At 47.8% G+C, this 25,758-nt stretch overlaps 1 protein-coding gene across 8 annotated transcripts in view; it reads right to left on the reverse strand.

Moving 5' to 3' along the window:
* LOC111144812 (X-prolyl aminopeptidase 1) overlaps window positions 1-25,758 on the reverse strand; it is a 53,010-nt gene that overhangs the window by 8,874 nt on the left and 18,378 nt on the right. For 5 of the 8 annotated variants that reach the window (XM_022499301.1, XM_022499300.1, XM_022499307.1 and 2 more), the window contains 12 exons: window positions 17,046-17,109; window positions 15,753-15,857; window positions 13,316-13,408; window positions 12,850-12,993; window positions 10,783-10,878; window positions 8,587-8,668; window positions 6,840-7,050; window positions 5,167-5,256; window positions 4,749-4,799; window positions 3,398-3,456; window positions 3,182-3,259; window positions 1,322-1,393 (listed from right to left, as the gene is read on the reverse strand). In XM_022499301.1, the coding sequence (XP_022355009.1) occupies window positions 1,322-1,393; window positions 3,182-3,259; window positions 3,398-3,456; window positions 4,749-4,799; window positions 5,167-5,256; window positions 6,840-7,050; window positions 8,587-8,668; window positions 10,783-10,878; window positions 12,850-12,993; window positions 13,316-13,408; window positions 15,753-15,857; window positions 17,046-17,109 (1,145 nt within the window). The remainder of the gene's footprint in view (window positions 1-1,321; window positions 1,394-3,181; window positions 3,260-3,397; window positions 3,457-4,748; window positions 4,800-5,166; window positions 5,257-6,839; window positions 7,051-8,586; window positions 8,669-10,782; window positions 10,879-12,849; window positions 12,994-13,315; window positions 13,409-15,752; window positions 15,858-17,045; window positions 17,110-25,758) is intronic. The other 3 variants (XM_022499305.1, XM_022499303.1, XM_022499304.1) reach the window with 3 other exon arrangements.

A 25,758-nucleotide genomic window follows, 5' to 3' on the forward strand; every position in this document is an offset into this window, starting at 1 on the left:
GTGCTCTCTCTAAAATAAATACATAAATCCTTTTCTTAATGAGACAAAGTGTGAGAGCAAGGATGGCCATAGGTAGTGAGAGTGAACTCAGTCAGGTCCTGACACACACACACACACACTCTTGGTCTGCAGTGTGAGGCCTGTCTCATGGGTGACACGATCATGGGGTTATAAATGAGAGGGCGGAGGAAAAGGAAATCGGAGCAAGTAGGAGCCTGCTTCTAGCAAAAGGGGGCCAAGCTCTAGTTCCGCCCATCAGGACAGCAAAGGAGTGGACCCTACAATTACCCAAAGACCTCTCTTAGAAGCACTAATCCATACTGACATAGAAAGAGTAACTTCTGAAATCCTGCTAAAATTTAGACATGAACCAAAATTTACACCAGTTACCCAATTAATACCCTGAGCTCTAAGATGTTATATTATGAATACAAACACACACGTGTCCCAAGGCTAGGCTATGGTTTCCACCCATGTGGCAGAGCCCGCTTAATAATCAAGTTCTCCAGGGGCACCTGGGTGGCTCAGTCGGCTAAGCACCTGACTCTTGGTTTTGGCTCAGGTCATGATCTCAGGGTCATGGGATGGAGCCCTGCATAGGGCTCTGCGCTCAGAGCAGAGTCTGCTTGAGAATCTTTTCCCCTCCTTCTCCCTCTGCCCTTCCCCCTGCTCTTGCTCTCGTGCTGTCTCTCCCTCTCCCTAAAATAAAATCTTTAAAAATAAAAAAAATAATCAGGCTTTCCATCAACCACAGTCCCAAATGCAGTGGCTGCCCGTGCTCTCTTAGTGCCGACAACACCCATTCCAGCTCCTTCCATGGTTCCACAACAAGACCCAGCCAAATCTTGGGTTCTCCTCTGAGAAACTTTCTAGAGGAGGAATATGAAAGCAGCGAGACATGAAGATGGAAATTCAGAAATTCAGGGGCAACCCTAATTTCTCATTTACTCATTTAAAATTAATCCCCCACTTCCCAAAGTCAGGAGGCCACTGCAAGTGCAGAGTTAACAGGCAGTTTATGAACTAGAGCAGAAGTCTTTCCAGTGGTTTCGAAAGCTTGCTTTCAGTTATTTATTTAGTATTTAACAACTTCCGGCCAAGAACTAAACATTTCTATCAAACAGTCTTTTGTGACAAGAGTCACCACTGGATAACTTCAAGCAGGGGTGAAAAAAAGGACAAGACATGAGAAGGATTCCATTAGGGGCTGGCGCACAGTGAGATTCCCATCTGGGTGCCCTTGGCTGGAGCTTGGCTTGCCCCCTATTCAACTTTTTTGACCCAGCACCATCCCCCTCTATGGCAGCCCTAGTTCACTTACTTGTATTGGGCTCCCGAGTCGATCAGGTACACTTCATCTAGAGACAACGTCCTATTCGTCTCAGGGACTGGCCTAAGAAAGTTAATTAAAAATTAATTATTCCACAAATGTACTTGCTGAATCTGAGAGGAGACGTATAAAACTTCCTTATACTATTCCTACAACTTATATAGGTCTGAAAGTATATCAAAATTAAAAGTTACCCACCAAATTGATTATTTCAAATAATTTAATCTTCTAGAACTACTCAGTGATCCAGTCTGGCTATCTCCCCAACTGGATAAAGAGCTCAAGAGAAGGAATAATAATGTATTTCTTTGTATCTATCTCCATTTGTGTCTGGAACAAAACAGTTTCATGAAATGGTTGTAAAAGTTACAAAAATAATAATCATTAGATGCAAGAGGACCAAGCTAGAATCCTGAGAACTGGGAACACAGCAGCGACAAGTCATCTGTCTCTGTGGCTGGGGGTCGGGGGGAGGGGGCGAACCAGGCCCCATGTGCTTCCCAGACCCCCAGACAGACAAACATTTTTATTAGGAAAACGAGTGAATCACAATGTTCTTATGCCGTAGCACTTTTTTTAAACGAACAAGAAGTATTTTTAAAAAGTGATCTGATTTCCCCATGCCATTTCCAGACAGTCCTTCACAGCTGAAAGAAGGACTCCTTCATTTCCAGGCACCACCCACCCCCTCTCTTCAGCACAAAGGGCATCAGTGATGATCACTCCAGCTGAACAACTGGAACCAGCTCTAGGCCCCGCTTCTCAACAGGCTTCCAACAGCCCACGGCGAAAAAATGTCAAAGTAGAAGCAGAATTCTCCCCACTTGAGCTGAAATTTTTTAATGTGTTAATTACATGCAAAATTCTAGGGTAGTATCCAGCCAAGAAATTCATCACCTGAATTAAACAGAAGACAAAAACTGAAGTCCTTTTTATATTTTAATTTTGGAACAGAAGCATTACTAGGAGAGAACTGCACAATCACATCTGTGACGGTCTCCCACACACAGGTTCAAAATGTGCCCCAAGACTAAAAGCTCTAAAAGCAATTATTAGAAGGGGGGAGGATCTCCACCTGTGTATGGCACAGTGCGAAAGACCAAGTGTTCCTCCACTGACTGTACATCACAGACATGGAGCAAAGAACTCAAAATGCCCAACACTAGGCAAAACCACTCAACTGGGCGAATCTGAAGCTGGCACCCAATGGCCAAGCCAAGTTCCATTTCCCACCGTCTCTGCAGGCAACTGAGTTCTAAACTTATCAGTGCCCCTCCTGTCTCACAGCACAGAGAATGCTCCACTCTGTGAATCCACAGGCTCTTGGAGCTCATCTGCTGAAATTCCCCATAGGCTGGGAGCCCAGCCTCAAGCCCGCAGGGAGGGATGAAAGGGTGCTGATCACCTCCCTCACCACAACACAATGCTCCACAACCTAGTGCTAAGTTTTTAAGTATGGAGGTGACAGAGCTCACAAGATGTCTGGACTCATGCATCAGGAATGCTGCCATTATCAGGAAAGAGAAACACTAAAATAGTCCGCTCACCATGATGAAGAGCTACGGAATACAGCTTCAGTTGCCTCAGAAGGCAAAGAGGGGGACAACCCGTCTGACTACCTCATGGAGAAGGTCAACGCCATACACCTGGGCCTCAGAGGAGGCTCCCGAAAGGCAGAGACTTGGAGATTTAGAGGCAACGAGAGAAAACAAGTCCCCATCTAAGAACAGTCTCAACAGACACAAGGAAGTGGGCACTAGGGCCTCAGGTCAAATACTGTCTCTCCCCTGCTCAGGCTCCCGTGCAGAAGCAGCAGCAAAGCCAGGCAGAGAGCAACTCCGCATGCCTTACGCGTAGTGAATGATGGCGCCATTGGGTCCCGTACTGGAAATCGTCGGGAAGCTCAGGTCCACGAAGTCAGCCTGTTGCCTAGAACAGAAAGACACAGAGAGCAGTCCGGCTTAAAGGATTTTACCATGCTGAGAATCAGGGCCCTCTCAGCCTCATTTAACTCACAAGAGAAACAACCACAATGTTCAGCAACTCCCGCCACACACGGATCTTTACCTGCGAAATTCCTCGGCTTTGTCAGCAGCTGAGATCTCGGTCACACCACCTTTGGGCACCTACGAGGGAGTTGCTTATAAATCATCTGGGGTGATAAATTCATGTGCTTCATACAAGGTAAAGGGGTTGCATTAAAGGCCTATTTTGTCCTCACTTCCCACGTGCCCACTGTCCCACCTACGAGACACAGCTGATGGCTCATCTTTAACAAGGAGGGAATTTCCAAAGACTCTCATCAAAGCTACCTAAACTAGAAGGATTTCTATCCTTTCAATTTCTCACTCAGCTACAATTCAAAGGCATCTCCTGCTAGGATATCATCCTAAGAAAGTTATCCTAAATAAATAAAGAAGATAAATATGCAAAGATATTATTACAGGGTGATTGATAATAGCAAAAAAAAAAAATTAAAAATGATCTCAACATTTGAAAACAGGAGGAATGGCAAATGGGTCTAACCACGAAATGCAACCTCTCTACTTGGATCCATATTTTTTTTTTTTTAATGCGAATAGAGCTGACACACGATGCGATGTTAGTTTCAGGTATATGACACGGTGATTCAGCATCTCTGTATTATGCTGTGCTCACCACAAGTGTAGCTACCATCTGTCACCACACAACGCTTTTACCATTTGGATCCTTTTCTAAAGGCCTCCAAGCACGTGGAGAAGGCTCACACTATGGTACAGAGTGAATAAAGCAAAATACAAAATCACATCTATACACTGAGAGACACGTAAAAATGATTTACACAGAAGAACACCAGCCAGAGGGAATAAGCTAGTTACACAGGTGGGAGTGAGGGTGATATTCTTTTTCCATTTAAGCAACTTTTAAAGAGTTGTTTATGTAATATTTAAAGGGAACATGAGACTGTTCAACAACAACACAAAGAATCCCCTGCTGTCGACCAAAAGGAATGAAAAGGCAAGCAACTAATGGCCAAGGGTCAATCTACTATCAAAGGTTTTACACCTTAAACTGAAGTCCAAAATGTACACAAAGACCTTTTCCTCTTAATACAGTCAACTTGCCGATAATATTATTTTGAGCCATTTTTCCTTATAATGAAATCCCACTTAGTTATAGGACAATGCCTTGACCCAGAAAGAATCCTCTCAGTTAAGGAAATTCTTTCCTCATCTGTATTACTATTTTCTACAAATAAAAAAAAATTCTAAATAACACCAAATTTCCAGGAAGAACTACCAAGAGAAGAGTCCTAAAATTAGATCAAGACCTTGGACCTCATGGTCACCAGAGCACGGAGGGGGCCATGGTTAGAATCACATGTTGACAGTTTCTGAATAATGGCCACCCACGTGTTAAACAAAGACTAAGAACCAACCTCTTTCTCTAGCCAGTTAAAGAGTTCACAGAGGGCAACAGCATCTTTAATCTGTGGAAACAACAGAGACTTTTTTTAAAAGAGTTATTACTGAAAATCAGCTGGGCAAATTCAGAGCCTACCCCAACGCGGGACTGAAAAAGCCAGACCCACAGGGCACAACCACCAGCCATCGGAGCTTTCCACGCAGGAGCTCCCTGCAATCAAGCCTGCAGCAATTCCCACCAGCAGAGACAGGGCTCCTGGGCTGCTCAACAGCTCGGGCACAACCAGGAAAGGGCCATCTCATTCTCTCATTAACACTGCAAGGCTCAAAGCATTTCCGACCTCGTGCCAGGCTCAAAGCCACGCAGCAGGGGAGGGCCTGGGCCTTCTGACCCCCATACACCTCCTCCTCTGCACTGGCTGCTTGACTCACGTGGGCTCGCCTCATGCCTTCTGATTCGGCAGAATTCTTCACAGCTTTGGCGATGCAGATGGGAGTGTAAGGCATACAGCATCGATGGTCCTAGGAGCGAAAGGAGTCATGTGGGAAATCAAGCCTGGCTCCACACACCCAAGACCAAGGCGATCACCTCTTCGCCTGGCACATCACACGTCATCTGCAGACCCCCCCCACTCAGGACCCACCTCACTGTGTCTGGGGACTGAAGACCAGCCCCTTTTGGTTGAGGACTCTGAGCATGACGAAAGGGGCTTGAGCTCTTCCAAAAAGACAAAGTACATCAAGCAAGGCATTTCTCTTCTAACCCCCGCATCCTCGACTCTTTGACACTGCTGGCCGCCGGCCATCAAGACATTGCTTTTCAAGCCTCCATGGTCATGGTCAGAGTTCGCTAACGATCAAAGCTTGACCAAAATAACCCCTTTCCTGCCACACAAAGGAGGCTTTTCCCCATTGTCTGGAGACACACGTGACTGATGAGGGAAGGGCTCCCACTCCTTCCTCCATCTTGCTCCGGAATCACACGTCACCTACTCTTCACAGTCTGATCATGAATGGCTAGGAAAGGCCCTTCCCGACTTAAGAACAAGTTAGAACCCAGCCCTGCCTTACAGGCGGGGGATTCAGGGCCATCGTGCACTTGCACAGAGCTTGCTGAAGGGGTGCATTCTCTCTCCACTCTTACTCCCTCGGTTTCCCATGCACATCCCCCATGAAACAGAGAAGGCAGGCATCATCCCCTTACTTGGGTCAAGGAAGCAAATCTGAGTAACTGAGGGTCACACGGTATGAGAGTGGCAGGGTACACTCAAGAGGCAGGTCTAGGGGGCCAGACCTAGGCTCTTCCCAGGATGAAGAGAGGATTCCCCTGGGCCTGTCCAAGGCCACTTGGCAGCCAGAGGCCCAGGGCGGGACAGTCGAAAAGGCTACATCCAAGGTGGCTTAGATTCCAGCCCTGCCCTGAGCCCCAGTTAAAATGAGGAGACAGGAGACTGCTTAGCACCACCCAGCAGGGGCTCAGTAAAGGGCAAGGCTGTTACTATCATCTGACCTCCGACAAGTCCCCAACTTCCCAAGCCGCTCTTCCTAAGGGCCTCCAGTCTCCTCGGCTGTAATGTTCAGTGAGAGGGGGCACACAGAGTGTTTCCCAGACGTCAGGCGCTCTCTTACCACCTACACAGCCCCTATCCTGGCTGCCTACCCTCTAGGCCTTTATTTACATAATACTTTTCTTTAGACCATCTTTAAATCAACTTAGTTTCTTCAACCCTGACTTATGAAATAATTTTTACAATCTCATGGTCTCAAACGCTAGAAATGTTTTTTCTAGTATACACTAAATTTCTTCTGAAACAGATAACATTTAAATAACGTTAAGTTTTAATGTATACCCCCTAAAATTATCTCTCAGGTCACACTGTGGAAAACACAGAGGACTCCCTGAGTTCTACAGACCCTCAGACTCTCAATATGGCTCAGCCCAAATGGCTCTTCCAGGGAGAGGGCATTTCCGGTCTGAGAGCCAGTCCCAGAGATCGTCCAGAACAACCTCTATGTCAAAGACAAAGCTGCAGGATGCCAGGACTGGGAAGGGGCTGCAACAGGAACGTGGCAGGCTGTGAACAGGCCTCGGCAGGACTACCAACCTTGGGGATGGCCTCGCTCACGGCATAGCTGGCCTTGTCGCTGACCCACACCTTCTCCCTTGGGGAGAGATTGGCACACAGAGCCTTGAGCTCGCTCAGGATGGACTTGTAGGGAAGCACCTGGATTCTGCATTCAGCTTCCAGGCCCAAGTCAAACAGCAGGTGCTCCTTCACACTGGGGGCATCTATGCGGTCACCATCAATGAATAGCCTGCAGAGGGGCGAGAGGTGAGGTGACAGAGAGACGAGGGCATGTGAGCGAGACCGGGGGGAGTGGGGGACCACAGATATACAACGGGCTCCATCTTCTAACAATCAAAACCAAGCAGCTTCTCCTTCTTCCCCATTCCCTTCCCAAATCCTGTTCTCCAAGTTGTGTCCCCATCCCTGTATATGTTATCACCATCCATCTCACTCCCCCAGCCAGGACCTGGGCACTGTCCCTGATGTCCTTCCTCCCCTCCGCTAAGATCTCCAGACCTACAGTCTAAATCCCCATCAAGTCTGTCCAGCTTTGCCTCCAGCCCTGCCCAGTCACCAGCCGGGTTCAGATTACCACCGTCTCTCCATTGGATTGGTGCCATGGCCTCTGAGCTGGTCTCCCGACATCCAGTCTTGCCCCTGGACACCCCAGTCTCACAGCCACAGTATTCTTTATGATTTGCAAACTTGATCATGTGGTTCATTATGAAAAATCCATTCAGTAGCTCCCCTGTGTCCTCAGAATAGAGGTCCAAGCTCCTGGACTTGTCTCACTGGCCTTCCTTTATGGGGCCCCACTCCCCTTCCAGCCTCACATTCCACGTTCCAACCACACTGAACCATTCCAGTCCTCCACAAGCCCTGTGCTCTCTCCTAGCCAGAGCCATGGCCCATGCTGTTCCCTCTGCTTAGATCACCATTCCCTTTGCTCCCCATTCACTGAGCCAACTCACATGTGCCCTTGATCTCTGCTTCAATTATTACTGGTCAGTCTCCTCTGACCCCCTCAGTGGAGGCCAGGCCCCTCCAGTAACACCCATACCCATCCCACTGACAAGTCAGTGCCCACTAAGATGCCTGAATCCCCTGAAGAGACACTCATCTCCCCAGCTCTAGCCCAGGACCCTGCCTATCTCAATCGTCCTAGCACCCAAGAGAGACCCTTTCAACTTAATAAACATTATCAGAATAGAGAGAGCCATCCAAATCGAAGAGCAACCACAGGAGGCCACAAGCAATTCTTTACAGACAATTCGACAAACCACAACTGCGGGGGTTTTCTTGTGTCATTTCTGACCTTCCAAATGCCTCAGTTTATTTGAATTGTGGACCCCGGATTGTACAATGGAGCGTAGCCACATCTCCCTTTGCACCGGCTGCTACAAAACTTAGAATCAAATGTGGGGCCTGACCAAGACCTTGCAGCAGAAATTTTGTGAACTAACCTCACTGTGTTTTGGTTTTTTGTTTTTTTCTCACTGTGGTTTTGTTCTGATGTCTGTGCCTACTTATTTTTTTAATCTCCTAGTACTAGAGATACTTTCTTTCATAGATCTCAAGTCATTTGAGAGATTAAGAGAGAGGCAGGATGTAAAAAATACCTAGTGTTTAGGAGGACCAGAAGGGAAAGGAAGAGAGAGGCAGGAAAGGGGAAAAGTGGCACCTCAGCAGTCTCAGGCAGGGATGGGGTTGGCCAGCAAGGGGGACAGAACCTCTGAGGAGCTGCGAGGAAGGAAGGATTTTCCGGTGTGGGGCCAACACTCACATGATCGTCTCCAATCCTATGATTGTATAGGAGAAAAACACCGGATTGTGCTCCACATCTGACCCTCGGAGATTGAACAGCCCTTAAAAAAAAATAAAATAAAAAGACCCTGTCACCTGCCTGACTCGAGACTTGAACAGGCAGATTACAGAGGGAAGCACTTTGGCATGCATGGAAGGCTTCCGTGGAAGGATTCCGTGACATCTCAGAAAAGCAGAAAACCTGACTTCCTGGTTCCACCTTTGGGCTGCAGTTGCTCACGTCCACCAAACGATGGCACCAGAACTGTATCTTATGCTGCCACATCACCATCCCGGGAACAGAATGGAAGTCAGTCAAAAAACTTGAGGATGACCCTCCAAACAGAGAGTTGAAATGGTCCGCCTGGTGGTGACCTGCCAGGCCTGGCCTGGCCACAGGGAAAACCTTTGGCTCTCCCAAGAGAAGGGAAAAGAGCCAAGCACTCTCTCAGTTTTAGACCCACCCAGGATGAGGGAGCCCAAATAAGGCCCTCTGGCTCACAGCCACGGAGCCCCAAGGAGGTGGAGCTTCCCAACACAGGAACAAAAGCAGTGAGTCAGCAGGGCTTGGGCCCATGAATGAAACCCAAATCCGAGCCCACCCAAGGGTAGGCTGTGGTGCCAAACCAGGGTGGAGGACCCTCCTACAGCCAGCGTGGAGGGGGTTTGAGGAGGTCGTAGGTTTAAGAGACTACGGAGGCCAGCAGAGAGCATCGCTATCCCCGGTCCCCTAGCTTCCAGCTGCCTGATGCTCTCCTGAAGTATAAAAAAGTATAAAAGAGACCCTGGTGAGAAAAGTGCTGCCTCTATTTGAGAACAATGGTTTCTCACAGTAAAGCAATGAAGCAACATTTTTTACCTATCAGACTAGCACTTTTTAAAAATGACAGTACCCGGGACTGGCGAGGGTGTGGCCGGACGGCCATATTCATGTCCCTGCAGGTAAATGTCAAGACGGGTCCAAAAGCTCTGCCAGGCACACACCCTCTAACCCGTAATACCGCCCCTAAAAGCCAACCTCAAAGAGAAGAAAATCACCAGAAACCAAGACACAGACTTTGATGCGCTAAGATTTTGATGGCAGCATCATAATAAAGTCATGGAAAAATCAGAAAATAAACCCAAAGGTCATCCTTAGAGTAATCATTAAGTAAATTACGGTATAACCATATGATTAGGTATTTCTTTTTACTGTATTATTATATATGCTTAGAATATACTGATACATTGGAAAAATCAAGCTATAAAATATATACCTGCAGAGACTATTAACAGGGACTATCTCTGGGTAACGAAACAATAGGTGAGTTTTTTCTGCTTTTTACTTCCTTTACATTTTCCAGCTTTTCCACAACAGGAATGTGTGTTCTTAAAATCAAAGGGAGAAAATAACTTTATATATGTTATTTTCTCTATTGTCAAGGTTGTTAATTAATTAAGAATATTAATCACTGACACAGGCCTGTCAAGCATCACTGATATTTGACGAAGTTTTGGGGCTGGGGACTGGAAAGATAGGACACTGTGTAGTAAGGTCACTTTCTCTAGTGAGAAAATAAAACGATAAGGTACTGCCTCTTCTCAGTTACCCTGGGCCAAATCCCATCAGAAAACAAAGACAGGACAGGAAGGTTCAACCAGATTCCTTCAGGTTCTGAAACAATTACATAAGGGTTACATAAAGATTCACAAACTATTACTGTATCAAAAAGGCTGAAGAATTTTCAGTTTCTGAGTTTTCTGAGGTCAAAGAATTTCGAGAACATTCTCACTGTTAAGAACTTAGGGAACTAGAGGAAAAGTGTAGAGAAAAAAATAATCTCCTAGGATGCCACTTCTGCAGCTAGAGACTCATGAGTGTTGACAGACACAAAACGTTAAGAAATGTCCTTCCTCAACAGTGTCACAGTCCTGAAGAGACTGGCCAGAGGTGGACATCATCTCTGATTTAACATCAACCCCAAGCTGAAATACTGCTCTGGGCAAAGCCACATTCCTCTCCAAATTCTCTGTATTTTTTTCCATCCTATTCGGTGTATCAAATACCCATTGGTGACATAGTCTCTTGTTTACTCCCTGGCCACGCAGAAAGCGGACTGGCCTGAACACACAGATTCCCAGAGAACCAAGAAAGCGACTGGGTAACACGCCCACACAGTCAAGCCAGAGCTCTTACAGGCAATCTCATCCAGGGCAGTGACCACAAACCACACGACGTTCCTCTCAGCCATTTTCAGCCGAAGGTCCGCAACCTTGTCCTTCCAGGAGATGCCTGCAAGAAACAGATGTGCTTGGGGTGTCTGGGTGGCTCGGTGGGTTAAACCTCTGCCTTCAGCTCAGGTCATGATCTCGGGGTCCTGGGATCGAGCCCCGCATGGGGCTCTCTGCTCAGCAGGGAGCCTGCTTCCTCCTCTCTCTCTGCCTGCCTCTCTAATTGTGATCTCTGTCAAATAAATAAATAAAATCTTAAAAAAAAAAAAAAAAAGAAGAAGAAGAAGAAGAAAGAAAGAAAGAAACAGATGTGCTTGCGACTCTGGCTCCAGGGACCCACGGGAGCCAAGTGGAAGAACCCATCCCAAACACTGTTAACCAGCAGCTACATCTTAGAGGGAGCGTGTTACTGGAGCAAACAGGAGTGCTGGCTTCAAACCTCTGTCCAACTCTGTCTGACGTTCGAGAGCCCTGACTGCCTCACCCACAAAATTAACGCATCTGTTCATCCAACAAATGTGCATGAAAAATCTAGACTTCCCAGGCATAGCTACCTGTCAGGCACTGTGCTGGTCACTGCAGTTCCAGCTCTGAAAGATACCCAGCCCCTGCCCTTGGGGCTTATAATCTAGAAGGGAAGACCAACAATTAATTCAGCAACAGTCACATTTCTCTGTACAGGTTGCTATGAGAACATACTGCCTGGCAGAGAAAACTGAGCCAGTCCTAGAAGCCAGGGGAATATCACCCACCACCTTGCGTTCTTGGAGCCCAGAGACTCACGTCTTGGTGCAAGACCTAGGAACTCCCTGCCATCTGACTCACTGTGACTATTGCTTCCAAATCACACTTGCCCTGTCACAGCCAGGATCTCCCTATGGCTCTCCAGATGAAACTGCAGCCCTAGAGAAGCTCACCCCATCACCACCACAACCACCACCTTCACCCGCCATGACACAGCACTTACAACTCGGGTTACACCCCTGTGGAAACGGGGTAACCATCTGCCATATTCACCCAGCAGCTGGCACAGTGTCCCGCATGTAGTCGGCACGCATGTTTGCCCAAACAAAAGCATATCCCCCCACCCCCCATCTGCTCTTCCCTCTCCTAAAAGTAACAAGTTTGAGCCTCTGATTCAGTTTTAAAAAAATTCAAAACATGCTCATGGAAAATGGTTAGCTGACCCTGGGCCACTCACCGGACCTATCCCCCTCCATCCACGCAACCCTCCAGTGAGGGTGTCACGGGGAAAGCAAGCTGGGGGCTGCCCCCACAACCAGCACCGCTTTGAAGATCAGCTCGGGAATGCTGTTTAAAACTTGGCAAGAGTCTGGGCTGTAATGCTTTCTTCCCAGGACCCCTCTGGGCAATCTGCCTACATTCCAGACATCCCCCATCCACCTCTCCTCTTCTGTTTGCACCGCACGCCTCCCTCCCCGACAGCCCCACCTCCCTGGCCTCTCTCTGCAGCCCTCGCCGTTCCATAAATCCACACTTTCAACTCCCACGAATGGTTCGCAGTGCTCACTCCTCACCAACCACTAACACACAGGCCAAAGAAACCCACCCACGCCCAAAGCCACTAGAGCAGAAGGTTTCTAGATGCGGGGGTGGGGTAGGGGAGCTAGGAAGGTAAACCTACAGATGTGGGCAGAAGAAAAGGAAATGGAACCTAGAACCCACCACCCCCTGCCCTGGCCCTGCTTCCAATATCAGACATGTCATAGAGGCAGTTAGCAACAGTGTGGTAAAAAAAGTAATAAAAAGTAAAAAAGCCATCTCAGCAGTGGCCAAAGGTCTACCCAGAAGAGCATGGCAAGAATAAATTATGCAAAATAAGTGGCAAGTAGGTGGCCACCGCGGAAACATAAAAAGCTCCTGCTTCCATCCAATGCCACTGGGCCAGGATGGGGCAAAATCCTGCCACAGGTTCAACTCTGATGCGGTGGGCTGGCATGGGTAGAACGATGACAGGTGCAGGGAATGGGGACGATGGCTGGGGGCCCTTTGGGTGCAGTGGGGGTCTGACCTGTGTAATCCAGGCCCAGTGTGAGGAGAGGCTTGCACGGGCGCTCAGGACGGTCTGTCCAGATTTTGTCCACAAGGTTCTCCTTGACAGGAATGAGGTGGTGGCCTGCACTTCTCAGAACCTTGGCCATCTTCTTCCAGTAATCTGGGGAGAAATACACATGGCCCAGCCGTGCATGAACCAAATGCCAGTTCAGCTGAGGGAAACAACAGTGCCTTCTGAAAGGCGATCCTCCCATGGCCTAGCGCTGGGTCTGCAGGATGGGGAACTATGGAAAGGTTATCTTCACCACCCACAGCCTTCCCCTGCCTCTCTGCCAGAACTCTTTTCTTCACCTTGACCTTGATCATGACATCAAGTTATACTGAGCCCCCGATGATCCAAGTCCCACAAGCAAATTAGGAATATGGAGAACCATCTAGAATCCACGTCCTCACCCACGCTGGAAGGACTCCAGCTCACTCACCTGTAGGAATAATCAGTGGGTCCACACCAACCCTGGATCCTTCGGGAAGTACACTCACCAGCCAGTCTTCCTGAGTTGGTGTGTCCTTCAGACCTAGAGAGGGAAGAAAGTAGAAGAAACAATCCCCAATGCACCCAAGCTTGTAGTCCTACCCAGAAGGATGCAATTCACCAACATCATGTTAACAGGGTCTTTACAAAGCACCTTCTTTCTATAAGGTGGACGGGCAGCACTTGGAAAATCGGAACTTTCCTCAATCCTGGAAGGCTGCAAGAAGGGTAAGATGGTATATGTAAAAGCATATGATGGAGCACCTGGGGTGGATCAGATGGTTAAGCGTCCAACTCTTGGTTTCGGCTCAGGTCGTGATCTCAGGTGTGTGGGACTGAGCCTCGCATCGGGCCCTACACTCAGCACAGAGTCTACTTGACATTCTCTCTCCCTTTCCCTCTGCCCCTCCTGTTTGTGCTCTCCCTCTCTTCTAAAATAAATAAATCTTTAAAACAAAAAACAAAACATAGGGGTAAGAAGAAAGAAAGAAAGAAAAAGAAAAAAAAGAAAGAAAGAAAGAAGAAAGAAAGAAAGAAAGAAAGGCAGGCAGATTTTCATTTGACTCCTGGTAAAAATGGCATCCTGGGAACCACTGCAACAAAGGTACAAGCGTCATTGCAAAGGACATCCTCTCAGCCTTTGGTCACTTTGCCACTCCTGGGCACTTGATGAGCACCTGGGTGGCAAATGGCGAAGGCTGGGAGCGGGGGACCTTCCTCACATCTCACACCAGGTAAGGGAAACACGTGCCACAGTGCTCTCCCCTCACTGGAAGGCAGGATGGTAGACAGGAGGCTCCCAGCCCTGAACCAGGCCCGACTGGACGGCTGACACAAGTCTCACCAGCAAAGAAATCTTTCCAAAGATTACAAGAGGGCCACACAGTCCAGTCACCATCATCTTTATGATGGCTCCCTGGCTTCCCAATGCCCAAGAGCAAACAGCCCTTTGCGTTTCCAAGAGACTAGTCACAGGACACCAAATGAGCTTCAAGAAAGGAACTAAAGTTATTTTTGATATTCCAGTTTTTCTTTAATCTGAGCCAATACCTTCTATGTTTGGATGTATGCTTCTTAACTGATCAAATTTTTACTAACAAGTTAACTTCTTGGTGAAATAGATCTATATTTAGAGTGAAAGTTCGTATGTTCTAAAACAGTACTTATCTTTACTGTTTTCCCTCATGACTGCTGATAACCACATAACCACAGAGGGGAAGTTCAAAGGTTTATAAAGAAATGAGCTCATAAATCTCAATTCCAAAAAACTGCCTAAAAGCTGGCACTGAGTTGTTATTTTGCTATTTGATTCTTGGCTATTTCTTTCCAAACCGCTAGAAAGCCACTTACTAACGAAGTTTCTTTTAATGCCCCTAGTATGACTTCTATAGGATGAAGTCATGCTATTTCCTAGCAGACAGATAGCTGGCAAAATCCCAGGGATGATTCACTCCCCAACCAAACCCACCAGAATTTCCCTGCACAGGAGAGATGCCTGAGGAAAGGGGGGGCTTAGGAAAGACACAGTGAAGTAGAGAGGGACTTGGAAGGAAGGAGGACTCCTCCCCAGGGCCGCCACATACCTACATGAAGGAGCAGGCAGATAGAATTTGCCCCTCTGACACTCTGACCCCTAGTGTGCTGACAGCTGGAGAAGTGGGCCCCAAAGATACCCATACTCCAGGGGTAGACTGAATGATCCACTGGGGTGAAGCAGAAAGTATTAAGATGTCTATTTTTTCTAAACAATAAAGAAATTAACCTGTGCTCACTTCTGAAATGCAGATGGACACCAGTACGTATGTACACACACAGACACGAGTAGACACATATGTGCAGGGTGCACACACCGTAACAGAGGCAGGCAGTCAGAAAGTCTAAAGTCCGCCACCTGTCCATTTATAATAAATGTCTGCCTCTGGGTGTGCATGTGCGTGTGCGTGTGCATGTGAGAGAAAGGGGGCTTTCCTGCACCATGAACTGGGTTGCATCCCCCAAAACTTGTATGTTTAAGTCATAAGGGTGGCGCTCTCATCTCATACTATCAGTGGCCCTTTCAGAAGAGAGATCTCTCTCTCTGCCAGGTAAGGACACAGTGAGAAGGCAGCTGTCTGTCAATCGGGAGGAGGGCTGTCCCCAGAACCTGACCAGGCTGGCACCCTGATCTTAGACTTCCAGCCTTCAGAGCTGAGAAAACAGACTTCTGTTGTTTAAGGGACCTAGTCCATGGGATTTTGTTATGGCAGTCCAAGAGGACTAACACACCCTGAATTCTCGAAAGGGTCCTTGACCTCATCAAAGGGTTAAGATCCAGACACCCTGAGGAATGCTCAGGTCCCTTCCCAGAGCTGGCCAGCTGAAGTCGGTCTGGCTGAGCCTCTACACACCCATCTTCATGAGCGTCCAGTTGCTGTCCATCTGCTTGGCCGCCTGGAGAAAGTAGCGTCCGTCAGTCCACATGGCCGCGTGCTCTTCCGTGACAATGGCCGTGCCTGGAGCAGGGGCGCAAAAAAAAAAAAAAAAAAAAAAGAAAGGCTTCTGACAACCACATAGACAACCGCACATGACAGCAGCAGGCCAGCAAGCCCAGTGAGAAGCACCGGCTCTGTGCGGCCCAGCCTCACACCACCACTCACTCTAGGGGACAGGTGGGCCTCTGAAAAGGTCTAGGCTAGAGAAGTCGATGCCCCTGAGAACCAGCTGCAGGTCACGGTCTGAAGGAAGAAGTCCTCAGGCAGCCCCAGCTGACTGGTCCCAGCACAAAACCCCACTTGCAAGACCGGCAGAACAGGGGGCTAAGCACCTGCAGTCAAAATGGTCTCATATTGAACAAGACAGACGTGGAGAGGATTCCAGCACAGTGATCACAACAGTCTGCTCCTGCAAATGCCCCGAGGGAACTGCTGCACCTTTCCTGAGAGAAACCAAGCGGAGTCTCAGTACTCACAGTGACTCGCTGGTCACCAGCAGGGAGTTCACGCCTCCCACCCCTACCTGCCCTCAGTCCCCACAGGCCCCACAGAACCTGGGGCTTTTGGCAGAGCGGCCAACCAACACGAGCACGTCTATGAAAGGAAGCAGTTCTTCCCGAGCCTAGGAGCCTAGCTAGCTTAACAGAAGGGAATCTGAGGCGGGGAGAAATCACCCGAAAATTCAGGAGCACGGTTTTGGAAAAGTTAGGGCAGGGCAGCAATGCAGCTCAACATGAACCTCTGTTATTTAAACTGAAAGTGAAATTATTGAACCTGTTATTACACAGGACCAGCAAGCTGAGGCAGAGGTTCTGGGGTGCGGTGAGGGTCCCATTTCTTATGTAGAGTACTAGTTAAACAGGTATTTTCAGTTTAATTGATGTAATTTTCCGTATGTATGCTATATTCAATAAAAAGTTCAAAACGTTTTTAAAGAAAAATGTTTTAAAACTTTAAGAGCAAAAAAAAAAATAAGTAAGAAAAATAAATAAAACTTTAATAGCAAAAGCATCAAGAAAACGGCCACTGAAAGGTGAACTTTGAGAGCTGGGGGATGCTGGGAGTTCACACCTCTCTGCAGAGGCTCCAGGGGGGAGTGTCTGGTTTACATTTTCTTTCTGGTTCTGTCACAGGCTGAAACTTGGCCCAGTTATTTTTGGGAAGCGAACGAAAGTACAGAAAGAACCAAGAGAGAATTTAGCAACTCACCCGCAGAGCCGTCAAATCCAGAGACGAAGGCCCGCCGACAGTCACACGGAGCAATGTACTCGCTCTGGAAAACAAAAAGGAAGGAGAAGTGGACCTTGACCGGTCACGGGCGACCGCTCTCCACGTGCTCAGCTGTGTGCGAGGCCCAGCAGGCACACAGAGGCTGGCAAAGCCTGGGCACCATCGAGGAACAGACAGCCTAGCAGAAAAGTCAAGCTGAACATGAAAAACAAATGGCGCACACAGCAGAAGACCCTAATTAATGAAGGGCTAAGAGGGCTATTCCCGCCAGCCTCTATTTCTTCTTCTGGAGAACAAAAAGCAAATCAAGACAAAACATAATAAACTGTGATCTCCTCACTGACATCTTACTCAAAAAACAAACCAACAGCCTTCTCCCTTCCTTACCACTGACATTTAGGCATCTGTTATTTTTCTGAAGGGAAAGGCTGAATTTCTGCTTTAGGTGCCAATAATTCTCTGAGATCTCTTTAGGCATGAGCTTGTTTCTGAACTTCCTGTGTGGGTTCCCCTCCAAGGCAGCATCACCAATCGCTCCTATGCAGACCCTGTCCCTTCCTATTAGGAAATACATGGAAACGCTCCCTCCAACCCAGGAGGCTTCAGCAAAAGAAAACGTCATAACCCAAACCAGGTCTTTGCCATTCCCCTGCCTCTAAATGCAAGGGGTGGGAGACTGGAGAACACAGTAGGTTCTCATTCCCGTGCAGAGGGTACATGGCCACGGGGTGCCTTCCGCCAACAGCCCGTGAAGCACAGAGAGTTAAGTAACTTCTCCAAAGTCCCATGAACAGCAGAGGTAGGCCTTGAAGTTGGGCTGTGAGGCACTCGGCCATGCAGCTGCCATATGACCCATCATCTCCCATCCTCATAACAACTCTCCAGAACAAGACTATTGGCAAAAGAGAAACCTGAAGGGTGAAGACAGAAACTTTAATCAACCTGCCCACCCCCAGGTCAGCAGCAGGGCCAGGATGTGCTGGGCCGGAAACCAGAGCTGCAGCTCCTTCTGTTGGCAGCTTTCTCTGGAGCTAAAGGACCCGGCGGGGTTAAGAATGCTGAGGATGGAGTGTGGGGCAGCCGGACCAAGGCCTTTTTAGACAAACAAAGTAGGGATGAGAAGGCATCCGCGTCTCACTCCTGTCCCTTTTACCAAGGTAGCTGCAGCCACAGCCCCAAAGCGGCCACAGGACCGCTACCCATGGGGATGCCAAAGGAGCCAGAGGAGGGAACCACAATAGGGCTCTAGGTGACACCTGCCACCAGCAGGCCCCGCGATGTGGTCCGCAGCAAGGCTCACGGCATCTCTCAGGCTCAGTTCCTCATTTCTAAAACAGCTCTCTTCAGACTGCAGCAAGTGCCAGCAGGCACATGTTTTATTCCCAAAACAGAGAAGAACACTTGATCTTAGCACTAAGAACAAGAAGAAATGGCCCCCAGCAGCATTTATGAACTGCAGAATTCTCATTTGATTACAACCCAGTAATCACTGGGTGCAAGTAAAAAATGGAGGGCAGAGGAGATCCCTCCCTTCTCCTGGGGTTGCTGTGAGGAAGAGTAAGTTAATGTTTAAAACAACTCACCAGAAAGCTGAGAGGGCTGCATATATGCAATGGAACAGAGAGTATTAGTTTCTTCCTGAACGATGAGAAAGCAGCCAAGAGGCTGGGCAAACTAAGTCAACGAAAGTAAGTCTGGTGCTCTAACTCACAGTACACAATGGGGAAGACCCAGCGGACACTTCTGCTGGACAAGGAGGTTCCCCTGCTTGGGGCTCACCCACCTGTGACACACAGTGAGGATGCCAGCAAAGGGCAGGCAGAGAAGTACTGCTCATCTTGGCACAGCCAGACTCTTCCAGGCAGGGACGCACCTCTCCAGGAATGCCCCACCCGTCCCGGGCAAGCCCGAGGGGAGGGACAGGGCCTCTCAGAGGAGTTGCCTATCCACAAAGGAAGGAGGCAGGTTTCTCCAAAGGGAGGTGGAATTAACAGCAGGTGAACATGTTTGGTTTGGGATCAAGACAAGGTCTGGGCAAGAATGTCTAGACATGACCTAAGTAGTCAACATGCCAGGAAGCCGTCACTGACCGAAGCTGTCACCTCCACACCAACAGGCTAGGCAGGGTCCAGACAAGCACTGGGCCTGGGCCTCCCACTCTTCCCCCAGCAGTGGAGCTGGCAAAACCCAAGAACATTCTCCCTAGAGAATAGAAAAAGGTCTAAAATAAGCCAAAGCCTTAGCATGCTGGGAAAAAGAAACAAGGAAGCAGAGCTATTGGCTTTTTCTCCAAAACCACCATTTCTCTCCATCTCTAAGACCAGCATTCAGTCTAGGCCTCCAACATCTCCACCTCGACCAAGGACCCAAAAACCCATTCTTCGCACACACTCAGAGTGAGCTTTCCCAAATGTCTCTGTAGGCCCTGTTAGCATCCTGTTCAAAACCTGCCGAAATCTTCCCATCATACTTAGGATAAAACCCAAACCCAGCCCAGTGTCCAATGAACTGCCCGACTGGGCCCTGCCGTCCTCTCAGAGCTCTCCTCCACTCTCCCAGCCATTCGAGACATTCAAGCCACACTGCCTGCTTTCTGTTCTCTGTACTTCCCAAGCTCATTCCTGCTTCGGGGCCTTTGCACAGGCTCTTTCTTGTGCTTACCAAAGGCTCTCCTTGATGGTGGCACGGCAAGCTCCTTCTCATCACTGCATTTCAGATCAGATGTCACCCCCGCAGAGGGGCTTGCCTGGACCACCCAGAGTGGCCACTTGGCCTTTACCTCTGAGTACAGCACATTTTTCTAGATGCTCTCTTCTTTCTTACATTATTATTGTATTAACCTGCCCCAAAATAGAAGTTCCATGAGTCCGGGGTATTTGTCTTTTTTTGTCCCCATCCCTAACCCTATCACAGCATAGGTAACACGTACTGGTCTGGCCCTTAACCAGTATCTGCTGAAAAAACGAACAAGCAGAAGGAAAAATGAACCTTTTTCCTCTACCTAGTTAAAACCTTAGTCATCTCTGAAGGTGAAGGAAGGGCTACATCCCAAGGAATGTAGGTGGCCTCTAGAAACAGGAAAAGGCAAGGAAACAGACTGTCCCCTGGAGCCTCGAGAAAAAAACACAGCTGTAGACCTACTGTAGACTCCAGAACTATACGATAATAGGTTTCTGTTATTGTAAGCCACTAAGTCTGTGGTCATTTGTTACAGCAGCAGTACGAAAATAACACATTTTTCAGACCAGCAGGGATTGTAACTGTGGGTTCAAACTTCAATGTCTTGGGGTACAGGCAATTAAACTAAGTAAGTAAAGCAGGATAAGGAAGTAACTTTTCCAGAGAGCAGCTCTTCTCAGCTCTGAGTCCTTTCATGCTAGAATGCAAGCCACATGTTCCCACCCTGCAGTATTTCAGAAGCTAAATAGATGTGTGTTTGTGAGAGATCACCTAACTTTTAAGGGTTGGCACTGAATTCAAACAATGTAAATAATACACAGCCAAATAAAGCACATCTATAAATAGGGAAAAAAAAAACTTTAGCCACCTCTTAAAATCCAGCTCAAACATGTTCTCTTCCCCAAAAGCTTTTTGACCCATTCCAAACTCAGAGAACAGCCATGTATCAGAATTTTTCAGGATCATCCACACTGGCATTTATCCATGCCCTGCCTTAGGTGATGATAACACACCCCCACCTGTTGCCAACAACTATATTCCCGTCTAGGATTTCATTTCCCAGGTCCCCATGCAGCTAGGTGGAGTCACATGCCTAGTTCTTACCAATGGAATGTGGGGCCGAGGTGATGTCTGGGTCAGGACAGTTAAAAAGCAATGTGCCCTCTCCATACTCCTCCCCCTTCCACGAGCTGGAATAATGGCATCAGAGGATGGAAAGAGCCTGGATCTCCGAATCACTCTCTTCCTAGTAGAAGAAAGTCACACACCAACCCAGAACACCCACTCCAGACCACTATGTAAACAAGAGACAAGTACCAGGCCACTAAAACTGTGAGATGTGGGACCTCTGCTAGCAATACTCTAATTAATACAGTGGATAAAATCACTCTGTGATAAAATCACTACTCCACCCTAGAAGAGAGTCTGTTTAAGAAATACAAAACAGGAAGCTGACTCCAGGAAGAAAGGGAGTAGGACAGAGGTTAGGAAAATCTGATTCAAGTCTTCCAGAAGGAGGAACCATAAAAATAGCCAAAAACTCAAGTTGGCAGAATCACCTCTGACAGAACATGACCCTTTGATTACACTACGCCCAGGAGCAGAATATGAAGCCTTAAAGATGGGGAGGATAAAGACTCTGGATTTCCAAGCAGTGCTGGCACAGCTCTGGCCCTAACCAAGGATTCTCCGGGTTTGGAGCCAGTGGCAGGGCCGAATCTCAATGTTTGGCTTAGATGGGACATGAAAGCAATGAGATTCCCGGAAAGAATGGACAATTCCTCACTGTGAAAGTCCCCCTGGGCCCAAACTCATGATTACCACAACCCTTGTTCTGGGTTTACAAAGAACGAACCCTCAAGAGTTGCAGAGGACAGCGAGAAGCAGACTCCTGGTGTGCCTTGTCCTCGCGTAATTATGCATTTGGGGTACATTTTCTCTCTAGCATGGAACAGTGTGTGGGTGTGTGTATTTGTGTTTCGGAAAGCACACAAAGGACAGAATTCAAGATTCCCCTTCACTCTCCAGCACCCTCCCTACCCCACCCGTAGGAGAAATTCCATCAACCCTCAATCTAGCCTGAAAGGAAACAATCAGGAACAAGAGCCACAGAGAACAGCAGCCTCTCTATTACTGGGAAAGCTGCTGTGGCAGGTCACACACAAAGCCAACCCTTCCTTGCTCCTTGTCCTCACAGTCCCAGCAAGGCCCCAGAGTCCCAAGTAGCAGTCACCCCAACTATGCCCCACCTCGCCAAAGGTACTGAAACAAGGAGCTCAGGACTTCTCATTTGTTTCTCTGGATGACCCCACAAATCCTCCCAGGTTCCAACCTTCCCAAGCCCCTCTGCCATCTACCTATAAGGTCCACACTCAATCTGTGTTCTACTGCTTCTCCAAATCCTTCCACTGTTCTCTGCTCCTAAAGCCAGCACCAAGTCCAAGCCCTCCAGACCCTGACTCCGGGATCCCGCAATGGTCTCCCAATGCCTTCTCGGCTCCCAGTATGTCCCTTCTCCAAACCACACTCAACACTGCACCTTTGATTAATTGTGTCACTCTCTTGTTCCAAAGCCCTCAGTGGGTCCCTAGTATCTGATAAAAACCTAAATCCCTGACTCACAGATTCCTCATCCAGGGAGAAGCCATCCAATTATAAAATTCTGGGATCATGGGGCGCCTGGGTGGCTCAGTGGGTTAAAGCCTCTGCCTTTGGCTCAGGTCATGTCCCCAGGGTCCTGGGATCGAGCCCCACATCGGGGTCTCTGCTCCGCGGGGAGCCTGCTTCCTCCTCTCTCTCTCTCTGCCTGCCTCTCTGCCTACTTGTGATCTCTGTCAAATAAATAAATAAAATCTTTAAAAAAAAAAAAAAATTCTGGGATCATTATCAGGGGATGAAGAGCTGTGGAGAACCTGGAATGTCACCTGTGGTTTGGCCAGTCTCACTGCCATTCCCAAGTTTAACAAGGAGCTGCTTTGGGCATATTAGGCCCAAATCAGGGTATCAGATTAGAAACAACTTTATAGGGCGCCTGGGTGGCTCATTCAGTTTGGGTGTCTGCCTTCCGCTCAGGTCATGATCCCAGGGTCCCAGCGTTGAGCCCCGTGTCGGGCTCCCTGCTCAGCAGGAGGCCTGCTTCTCCCTCTCCCACTCCCCCTGCTTGTGTTCCCTCTCTCACTGTTTCTATGTCAAATAAGTAAATAAAAATCTTTAAAAAAAATTTTTTTAAATAAAAAATATTTTAAAAATTAACAGCTTTAGATGGGATTGGGAGGGAGACAAACCATAAGTGACTCTTAATCTCACAAAACAAACTGAGGGTTAATGGGGGGAGGGGGGTTGGGGGGGTGGGATTATGGACATTGGGGAGGGTATGTGCTATGGTGAGTGCTGTGAAGTGTGTAAACCTGGCGATTCACAGACCTGTACCCCTGGGGATAAAAATATATTATATGTTTATAAAAAATAAAATTAAAAAAAAAATTAACAGCTTTATAATAACAAGAAAAAAAAAATGGCTCAAGAACACCACCCAAAATGAAGAATATCGAAATAAACCTGGCTTATCTTGGCTACAAGGACATCCCCTACTAGTACGCATATAGACTGTATCCTAACTCCAGAAAGAAGAATACAAACTGAAATCCCAACCCACCCTAAATCAGAAAACTTTCAACTTTTAATTCAAATAACAGTCCAGCCTTTCCTCCACCAAGGCCTCCCCTAGAGGTGAAGGCTCATGAATGAAGCAGAATTGTAAGGAGTCTTCCGCCGGGACGCTACAACAGGCTGTGCGACCCTCTCAGAGGGGACACTCGATTTCACACAACAGTGTGCTAGGGAACTGTGAGGGCGAATTTTCTGTGTCACCCTGGAGATTAAGGCATCCCCAGAGAGCTAGCTGGGAAAACACTATTGAGGTGGTTTCTGGAAGAGACAACATCTGAATCAGCAGACTGAAGACTGTCCTACCTATGTGCTCAGCATCCAATCCGCTGAAGGTATAGAGGAAAGTGGAATTTGCTCTCTCATTAGCGCTGAGACAACCATCTTCTTCTGACCTCAGAGATCACCGTTCCGTGTTCTCAGGCCTTTAACTCAGACAGGGACACACGCCATCGGTGCTGTGTGCAAGCTGGAGAACTAGGAGCCCTCGTGGTGCAGTTCAAGTTCCAGTTCAAATTCGAAGTGAACCAGGGAAGCCTCATGTGGGAGCCTATCCCTCAGGATTAGTCTCTCTGTACGGATACATCTCTATATCTCCTATTGGTTCTGTCCCTCTGGAGAACCCACGCTGAGATAGTGACTCACTGAAGACCCCACACCAATTGCCACATAATGTGCTCCCACCACAGGAACCATCATCCTGCTCAAAACTGAGATAGAATGGTTGCAATCCCATCAGTCCAGGGCAACTGCCTGATGCTGGAAAGGCAGAAACTGGAAAACATCGCTAGTGCATCAGTACAGAATCCACATGACATGAAGCATTAAGTCCAAAGGCTAAAGCCTGGCACTGACAGGAGATGGGGGGGGCAGGATTTCTTCAGGGACAAGGCTAAAGTCTGCCCTTCCTAAATGCTGGGGTGCCTGTCACCTAGTCTCCTACCATGACTCAGGCCCAGACTGTGTTGACCAACCTACTTATTCACCTAGTCCTCAGCTAAGATGAAGCTTTGGTTCCTGTGAAGGTGGTGAGTCTTGTTCGTCTATCCTAGAGAACAGAGGTGAATGGAAGAATCGTTACCAACCCCCACCCTACACTGCACCCACCTCCCCCCACCTCCCCACTGCCTACTCAATCCAACAGTAATGTACCCCACACCATGGCTTCTTCACATGCCACCAGCCCCCGCTCCAGCCGGATCTGCTACTTCTCCTATACTCACAACTCGTACTTTCTCGCCTCCTCCTTTGCCCACGTTTACATGCAGAACCCCAGTCTTCAGTGGCTTCTCCTCCCCACACAAGGATCTCCCTTTCCTCTCACCTCTTCAAGGATCAAGTTCTGACCCGTAATAGCATGAAAAGTACTACTGTGGGTCAACGGACCAAGGAATTCCATGAAACACTGAGTCCCTGAGCCTGCCCCTGAGAAGACTGTGGGAATGCCATGAACATTTTAAGTCTAGAAAATGCTGAATACCTCATCCTCTCCTTATAGTTTCATAGTGCACATCTGCATATTAAAGGCCCTGAGAAGTCCTGCAGTTATGAAACTGTTCAAAAGAGCAAAGGACTTGAATAGACATTTCTTGGAAAGAGACATACAGTTGGCCAACAAGCATAGGAAAGATGCTCAACATCACTAATCATCATGAAAATGGAAATCAAAACCACAAGGAGATACTACCTCATACCTGTTAGGATTCCAAAAATAAAACTGAACAAAAAATAAAAGAAATGCTGGCTGGAACCCTTGTGTACAGCTAGGAGAATGTAAAATGGTACAGCCACCATAAAAAGCAGTATGAGCAGTATGAGTTCCTCAATAAATTAAAAAAGAATTACTGGAGCGCCTAGCCAGCTCAGTCAATAGAGGCATGCGACTCTTGATCTTGGGGTCCTGAGTTCGAGCCCCACATTAGAGATAGAGTTTACTTTAAAAAAAAAACATAGAACTGCTATATGATTCAGCAATTCCACTTCTGGGTATACATCCAAAATAACTGAAAACAGGATCCTGAAGAGACATTTATATACCCATGTTCACTGTAGCATTATACACAAGAGCCAAGAACTGGAAGCAACCTAAATGTTCATCAATAGATGAAAAGATTTTTTTAAATGTGGTATATAAAAAAAAAAAAAAAATGGCATATACATACAATGGGTTATCATTCTGCCTTTCAAAAGGAAATCCTGGGCACCTGGGTGGCTGTTGGTTAAGCCACTGCCTTCAGCTCAGGTCATGATCCTGGAGTCCCGGGATCGAGTTCCGCATCAGGCTCCCAGCCCCACAAGGAGTCTGCTTCTCCCTCTGACCTTCTCCCTTCTCATGTTCTCTCTCACT

Source organism: Enhydra lutris, unplaced genomic scaffold (assembly GCF_002288905.1).
Source record: "Enhydra lutris kenyoni isolate GAN:26980312 unplaced genomic scaffold, ASM228890v2 scaffoldscaffold12, whole genome shotgun sequence".
In the NCBI taxonomy this organism is placed as follows: Eukaryota; Metazoa; Chordata; class Mammalia; order Carnivora; family Mustelidae; genus Enhydra; species Enhydra lutris.